At 45.4% G+C, this 8302-nt stretch overlaps 1 protein-coding gene across 1 annotated transcript; it reads right to left on the minus strand.

The window, feature by feature from the left end:
• Positions 1–4: 4 nt before the first annotated feature.
• On the minus strand, positions 5–8296 carry LOC114433285 (mucin-3A-like). The gene is made up of 15 exons (XM_028401770.1): positions 8127–8296; positions 6748–6904; positions 6304–6494; positions 5952–6056; positions 5629–5767; positions 5332–5482; positions 5110–5242; positions 4314–4466; positions 4111–4148; positions 3962–3991; positions 3713–3879; positions 1413–1987; positions 1219–1318; positions 580–910; positions 5–488 (listed from the first exon to the last, which is right to left on the minus strand). Exons 1-15 carry the CDS (start codon positions 8273–8275, stop codon positions 406–408), a joined length of 2502 nt encoding a protein of 833 aa, XP_028257571.1. The 5' UTR covers positions 8276–8296; the 3' UTR covers positions 5–405.
• Between the last annotated feature and the right edge of the window lie 6 nt (positions 8297–8302).

The following is an 8302-nucleotide window of genomic DNA, read 5'->3' on the forward strand; positions in this document are numbered from 1 at the left end:
AGGTACAGTGCAGTACTTTGTGTTTTAAACAGGTTGTTTTAAAACAAAATACAGAAATCAGATCTTAAATCTGGAAATCAAGGGTTAACAGGTTTTTAAACTTTCATCAAGCATATCTGCTGAGGTATTTAGCTCATCAGTTTAGCTAGTATTCCTTTGGAAGAGAAAGATAACGACAGATAAAGCCTCCAGACTTGGTTACAACCCTCAGGCCTCGTACAGCAGGGTCTCATCTCATCGCATGTAATCCTGCTGCAGGAGTTATTCAGGAGTAACGATGTCTGTGTGAGAGGACTTGTTTTATTTCATGTTTACAGTCATGATGTGCGGAATTAAACGGTTTATAATTTACAGCGGCAGTATCTGCAGGATTCTAATTTCCCATTTGTTTGGCAGGTCACTGATTCAGCACAGCCTGAGCTTTTGAAGAAATAAGCCGATAGTTGTCAAAATCGCTCCTGTTGCCACAGAAGAGGCTTGTTGTGGAGCTGCAGAGAGAAAAAAGAAACAGAGGTGAGGTTTAACTTCAAATAAAAAATAAAACAAAAGCAGCGCCCTGCATGAGTGCTGTCATCTTACCATGTGAGGTGGTGGTGGTGGCCTGGGTGGCTGTGTTTCCAGGAGCAGTAGTACTGCTAGGTTTATTAGTGGTAGGTTTAGTAGTAGTAGTAGTAGCAGCAGCAGTGGTGGGTTGAGTTGGCGTTTGAGCCGTGGCTGTAGTACTGACTGTGGTTGTGGCCGGAGCAGCAGTGGTGACTACGAGGCTGATGGGTCCTGATTTGACGGTGAAGATGCTGGTGAACACGCTGCCCACCAAGGTTTTCTGACTGATGGAGCGGGAGCACAGGTCTGGGCACTTCTGAGACGGCATGGTGGCAATGCACAGGCTAACTTCGCACTGCACGTACATCTGGAAACATAAGATGCTACAGTTAGCATCATGGAGCAAAATGTTAACATGCACAACAGACCATGTGATAAATAAAAGGGGAAAAGTGGTGAAAAGGTGCATGAAGATGTACGATAAAACACGTAACTGGGTTTTACAAGATTATTTTGTAAATTAATAAGTGTCAGTTTGTTGTAAAATAGTATAGTATTATAAAATAAGTTATAAAATATCATTTAAATCCATCCAAATATTTCAGTTTGTGGTGCAGCTGTTGTACGTGTGAACCTCTGTTGTCTGCTTTATGTGTGATGTACGGGATCACACACCATTGTTCCACTGCTCGCCATCGAGCTCAAATCCAGGCGGTAAACTTTGGAGCTAGCTGTGGTTGTAACGATCTCTAATGTGGAGTTGGACAATCTACACCTGAAAGAGAAAGAGGTGGAGTGCTTTAAAATCAGAGGCGGCAGCTGGCAATCAGCTGTCAGACAGGAAACAGGTGGGCTGTCACGTCGCTTACACTCCATCCAGAATAGGAGAGCTGCTCGCCATGTCCTCTGTAGCAGATTGCTTGCAGCTTCTCACTATCATCTCAGCTCGATCCACGCTGCAGTTGGACAGCAGATGGAGGTCCAGCTGAGAGATCCTGGAGCCAAGGGATGGTTTTGAAGAGCCACTGCTATTAGTGGAGGTGGTGTTAGTGGAGGGAGTGGGGGTGGTGTTAGCTGAGTCAGTGGAGGTGGTGTTAGTGGAGGTGGTGTTAGCCGAGCCAGAAGACGTGGTGTTTGAGGCCTCAGCTCCTGGTTCCGCTCCCCGTCGCACTCTGACAGGTGACTGGAAACGGGACAGGAACCTGGGCGAGCCTGTGAACTTTGACATCGGCCCCTCTCCTGGGAGGTGGAATTCTATCCAAACTTGAACATATCCGAAGGTCTCCACCTGCGTGGGCATGCTGATCTTATACTGAGGCCCCTTGGCCTGGACTGCGGGGATGCGGCAGGCCAGGGGGAGGATGAGGGAGGGCTGCCGACTGACCATGGTGTAGGGACGCACACTTTGCAAGGTGTTGGTGTAAACCAGCTCTGAGCCAGCGTGCTGAAAAACAAACCCAAAGATCAGCCATTCGACAGCTTATCAACATCTATTTGATAGAATAGTTTTAGTTATTTCACTGTATTCCTGATCCTAATAGAACAGACTGAACAGAGGACATAAGGGCAGAGACCTGCTATCAGATGAAATTAAGATTAATATTCACTGTATTAATCACTGTAGAGAAGTTATGTGAATTAGGAAATACTGGAAATAACTGGTGAAACCTCAGTTATTTTCATCAAATCAATCAAAACCTGGATCTGTAAAACAGAAAAGTTCGTTCAGTTACACGTTCAGGGCTGAGTGTCAGTGAGGTGTGGCCGACACACTGGGGCACTGCTGAGCTGTGTTTGAAGCCCGACTTTCCTTGCTGCTGTCGTTCAGGTCTTGTCTGTGGTTCAGGTCTTGTCTGTGGTTCAGGTCTTGTCTGTGGTTCAGGTCTTGTCTGTGGTTCAGGTCTTGTCTGTGGTTCAGGTCTTGTCTGTGGCTCAGGTCTTGTCTTTGGTTCAGGTCTTGTCTGTGGTTCAGTTCTTGTCTGTGGTTCAGGTCTTGTCTTTGGTTCAGGTCTTGTCTGTGGTTCAGGTCTTGTCTGTGGCTCAGGTCTTGTCTTTGGTTCAGGTCTTGTCTGTGGTTCAGTTCTTGTCTGTGGTTCAGGTCTTGTCTTTGGTTCAGTTCTTGTCTGTGGTTCAGGTCTTGACTGTGGTTCAGGTCTCGTCTGTGGTTCAGGTCTTGTCTGTGGTTCAGGTCTCGTCTCATCTGTGGTTCAGGTCTTGTCTGTGGTTCAGGTCTTGTCTGTGGTTCAGGTCTCGTCTCATCTGTGGTTCAGGTCTTGTCTGTGGTTCAGGTCTTGTCTGTGGTTCAGGTCTTGTCTGTGGTTCAGGTCTCGTCTCATCTGTGGTTCAGGTCTTGTCTGTGGTTCAGGTCTTGTCTGTGGTTCAGGTCAGACGGTCAGCGGCAGAGTGTTTTGTTGCAGTTTTGGCTGCTTGGAAAAAGTAATGGCACCTCCATGAAGCCCGTCAGCAGAGGGAAGCTGGACGTGTGGTCCAACTCATCACAGAGGACGTTTAGCTTCTTCACTCTTCCTTCAGACTCTTGCAGCTTGCAGCTCTATTCACTGAGCCACAGTCCAGTTCTTTCTCCTCCCCCCTTTCTGATGTCTGTGTGTGCTGCTGCCGATTCTCTGACACCAGCCTCGGTCCATGTTGATAATCCGCTCTTGGCTGCTCTCATCCCTGCTTCTTCTGCACCTTTTTATGCTACAACTTTCCATTGATTTGCCCTCCGATCATCTTCTGTTTGAATCACACGTAAATAAAATCTTCTAATATTTGAGCTGTAGGCCCCATTTAAAAACCATCCACACATCTTCTTAACCCGCTTTATCCTGTACTACAGGGTCATGGGGGGCTGGAGCCTATCCCATCTGTCAACCTGTCTGGACAGGTCGCCAGTCTATCACAGGACTAACACAAACATCTGGTCCCAACAACTGTACCTACAGCCAATCCTCTCCAGATCACCTGGAGAGAATTCACACAAGCATGGGGGGGGGGGGGGGGGGGGCATGCAAAATCCACACAGAGAGGCCTCGGCCGGACTCAGACTCCATGCTAAACACTTCATCCATGTGCTGCCCCCTGTGTTTTAACTGAGTAATAAATGACTTAATCACTGTACAAACAGGCCTCAGAGCTGAGAATAATAATGAAGAAGACAAACACTGACCACTGTCTTTGTGCCACAGCCACTCAGAGAGATGTGTGCGACCAGATACGTGTCGTTGTAGCTGACGGGGCAGGAGGGGCTGTTGAGCTGCAGTTCGTCCAGTTTGATGTTAGTGAGGGAGGCGACAGGCAGCACCAGAGTCATCTCTGTCTTCTCACACGTCAGCTCTGCAGGCAGACAGACAGCAGCAGGCAGGTCAGACAGTCTGCAGGATACACCCTAACACATAATAAACAGTGTTTTCTCCACCTGTTCCAGCAGGCAGGGTCCTCATCTCTCCTGAAAAACAAAGACACATGTTAGTCCTGTTTGAGAACATGGGAGGGAGCGGTTTACTGAAAGCTGCAGTATCACATAGCAAACATTCTTATGACATTCGGAAGATGCTGAAGGCTTACTTTGGTACAGCCACATGCATCTGGGCTCTGACTGCAAACTGGAAAGACAAGAAATGCAGATCAGACCACTTCACAGGCTGAATATGCTACAAGCGCCTGATATGACTGCTGCTCTTATCAGGTGACAGATTTGTGTTTGTAAATCAATTTCTAGCATCACACATTGGATTCACTGCAGGTAAATACAGATCTGACGAACCCACCTCTTGGTATTTGCAACAAAGCAGATGGGCAGAAGGCGGGCCAGTTTGTTTTCAGAGCGGACCCAGGCCATGGTCATCGTCGCCAGGGGGCCGACTGATTTGAAGTCAACCCTAAAGAGCTCAGGGGGGCCGACCACTGCTATCTCTGAAATGCTGCAAAAGCATAGAGAAAACTTTTATTTGGACATATTCAAGTGCGTCTTGGACCTTTTTATGAAAGGCAGGACCGAGGCAGGAGGCAAAGCTGGAGTCAGAGTTCAGCGGCCTGAGTGACAGCGACCACACCATTTTATGCAGAATGAATGTTTCTGACTTCAGCTGCATACTAACAGGTGCATACGTGCACGTCCCATATGCTGTGGTGTGTGGTGGTTTTCATTCCATTACTGGAATTGTTGACAGTGCTGCTGACTCACTGATGACTCACTGATGCCTGTAGCCTTCCTTACTGACACACACTTCAGTGTTCCATGAGAGAAGTATCAATTTTCTCAGCTCTGAGGCCTGTTTGTCATTTATTACTCAGTTAAAACACAGGGGGCAGCACATGGATGAAGTGTTTAGTGAGTCTGAGTCCGGCCGAGGCCTCTCTGTGTGGATTTTGCATCTTATGTATCAATCAATCAACCAATCAATCAATCAATCAATCAATGTTTGATGTCATAATAGCAGTATTACGTTTTACTGTTTTTTTTGAGGGAAACAGGTTTCCAGCAGCAAAGCTCCTTCACTAATCCTGCCCATAAGTCTGTCTTCACACACACACATGGAACAAAAGCTGACATTAGGAATGTACCTCTCCAGCTGTGACATGTAGTTGACGTTGAATGTCACCTGCTGGTACGGCAGGACAAACTGCACCGAGTGCTCGGCTGGCGTCCCGTCTATAGCCACCGGTTCATCTGTGCAGCTGGTAGACGAGGCGTCCACTGAAAGGACAGGAGAGGTGCTCATAACATCAACATTATAACTGCAGAGAGAAAAAGGGAACATATTCTTCTGTCGCCAGCAGACTGACCGGTGAGCGAGAGGTGCACGGGGACCGAGCTGAGGGGAGTGTTGGATGTGACCTGGCTTATTTTGGGCACAGGAATAAAGTCTTCTGCCATGAGATAGATGAAGTACTGTCCTGCAGGTGCTTGTCCAGTGAATGTCAACATGCACTTCGCCTGGCAGTCAAACAGAATGTCCACAGTGAGGACTGAGTCACACAAAGAGCTCATTTTATGGAATATCTGAGCTAGAAATGACAACACAAACACAGGCTATTCTGGTTCTGTAGATAAGGAACCATAAGAGAGAAGTTCTCACTCACGTTATCTAGTTCTATGAAAGGATGTGGAGCGCAGCTGACACACTCTCCCTGTTCGGCCTGAGCAAAGCGGCACTGCACCTTATCTCCATCCAGGTCTTTCACGGACAGATAGAAGTGGTGAGGGCAGTTCACACGGGCCCTGTTCCAGCAAAAGACATCATCAGCTTTTTCAAATCATAAGCACCGTCACAACAAAAGACACAAACGAAAGTGAACAGCGCCGCAATCTGTGCAACCAGGAAGTCCAAAACAAATCATCTGTGGGCCAGGTTTAATCAACCAATGTGTGTGTGTGTGTGTGTGTGTGTGTGTGTGTGTGTTACCTCAGTGGAGGAGGGAGAGCTACAAAAGCAGGTTGGTTGAGTCTCCCGCTGTTTGCACGGACTTTTGGTATTGCATTAATTGCAACATACAAGTTAGTTTTGATCCTGAGGAGCCAAGAAAACAAACAAACAAACAAACAACAACAATTGTACCATTAAACAAATGAAAAGAAACAACATATACATAGTTTTTAAAAGACCGGATGCAGGTTGATAAAAGAGAGAAGTCTCGTTCATGTCAAACAGCTGCAGACGTTTATGAGTGTTTATATATTTTGTATCAAACTCCTAAAAATGTCAACAGGAGGAAAATCTGTAACATATAAAAGCTCTGAGGTCAGAGGTCTCATACCCGACGCTGATGCTGCCGCTGTAATTACTGGCAACGGTTTTCTGCCACTGGCGGACGCACCAGCCCGGGTCGGGTTTGGAGCTGTTGAAAGGTAAGGAGGTGGTGTGGATCAGGCAGTCCTCTCCCGCAGCGCAGAGGTTAGAGATATCAGGACAGGGGGAGGGAGTGATGGCACTGAAGTGAGCTCGCACCTGCACCAAAGACGGAAACGAAAATATTTAAAATTTAGTAACTAATATAAACCTCCTTACTTTTTATATTTAAAACAAATTCTGTGTAGCACACTGTGTGTTGGATATTAACAAATTAAAATAATGTCAGAAATAAGTAAAAATAATTAATTGTTCTTAGATAAACAATTAAAATAAATGAAGAAGAAAAATAATTTGTTACATTGAAAAATAAAGTCAGTGTTTTTATTATTTTTTTTTAAATAAATCCCACCGTTTCTCCTCTGCTGCTGTCCTGGGGCACAACATGGACCGTCATCCCCAGAGAAGAGGCCCGGCAGGTGGGCGACAGCAGGAGCAGAGTCAGACCCTGCAGCAGGACTCTCAGTTTGAACCTCTTCATCCTCAGCTGCTCACACTGGAGCCGGAACCTACAACAACACAGAAGAACTTACAAAACCACGTGTGCGACGCGTTTTAATGACAAGTGGAGAGCGTCAGAGACCCACTCAGCATCAGGAGTCCTGAGACGGAGACGTTCTTTGGTGTCTGTGTGATGAGGAGCGTTGTTGTTTGGTGTGAAGACACAGCGTGTGTGTGATCAGTTTAAAAACACATGATGATGGTGAAGAGAAGCATCATATCAGTCACCAAACAATCATTTATTTAAAGATTTCAGGGCTTTATGAAAATTTAAAGCACATGTAGTGAATTTAAGAAACATTAAATCATGCATATATTGATGTGAACACACGGCAGACCACAGAACATGTGATGTGGGGAGGCTAAGGAGAAACAGGCCGTGCAGGCGGAGCGATGAGGAGATTTATGGATGAATATGTCCCATTGTTGTGTTTCAATTATGGGTAAAATGTTCAGATTCTGGCAGCTGAGAGCATCCAGCATCTCAGTTTTAAGTGTGTTATTATGGTAACGAACAGCAGATAAGTGGACAGATGTGGCTGATCTATATGTAAAAAATATGATCCTCCATTTCTGGAAAAACAAGCTGTGAGAAAAAAACAAACTACCGTCAGATTCGTCACTTAGCACCTAACAATTTGGTTTGTGCATCAGGAATTTGACATTTCTATTGTGGTTTTGTTTGCGTAACAGAAGACTGACGATGGAACTAAATATAAATGTTGACCTGAGGCTTTTTTCAGGAGGCTGTCTCATGACTGACGACCAGCTTTTCTATTATGAAAATTATACATATTAATCACACATAGCTTATGATTTTCATCAGCAATCGGTCAAAGAGCAGAATGGTCCAAATGTTTGGAGAAGAACTGGATCTGTCAGAGTGATTAAAACATGGAATTTTGGGACTATTCCTTTTTTTGTCTTCTACTTTAAACCAGGTCTGACACTGGAGCCTGCTCTTTTCACGGCAGACGACGCAGTTTCATAGTTACACGGCTTAACTTTCAGTATTAGGTGAGCATTTATCACAAAATGAAAGTTACTTATTTCAATTAAAGAAAGTCAAACAAGCACTCATTGCTACAAACTCTTAAAATCTTCCATTATCGTGGCTGTTTGCTGGTTAAATCTAACTTTTGCTATCAAGTTCCAGTGAAATAAAACATGATAAAACCTGCTTTGTTGTGGAAAACAGTTAAATTCAAATTCAATTAAATGCCTTTTTACCTTAAACGTCTCTCCAAAGTGTCACTGTTGAGTCTGAGACTTCTCAGCTTGTGTGTTCTTTCTAATATGTCTGACTTAAGGAGGTGTACAGCATCAAGAGACAGAATGGAGTAAAACTGGCTCAACCAGAGGCATGACAATAGCTGCATGTCAGGAGGAGGAGGACCCACTGAACG

This window comes from Parambassis ranga, chromosome 3, assembly GCF_900634625.1.
Source record: "Parambassis ranga chromosome 3, fParRan2.1, whole genome shotgun sequence".
In the NCBI taxonomy this organism is placed as follows: domain Eukaryota; kingdom Metazoa; phylum Chordata; class Actinopteri; family Ambassidae; genus Parambassis; species Parambassis ranga.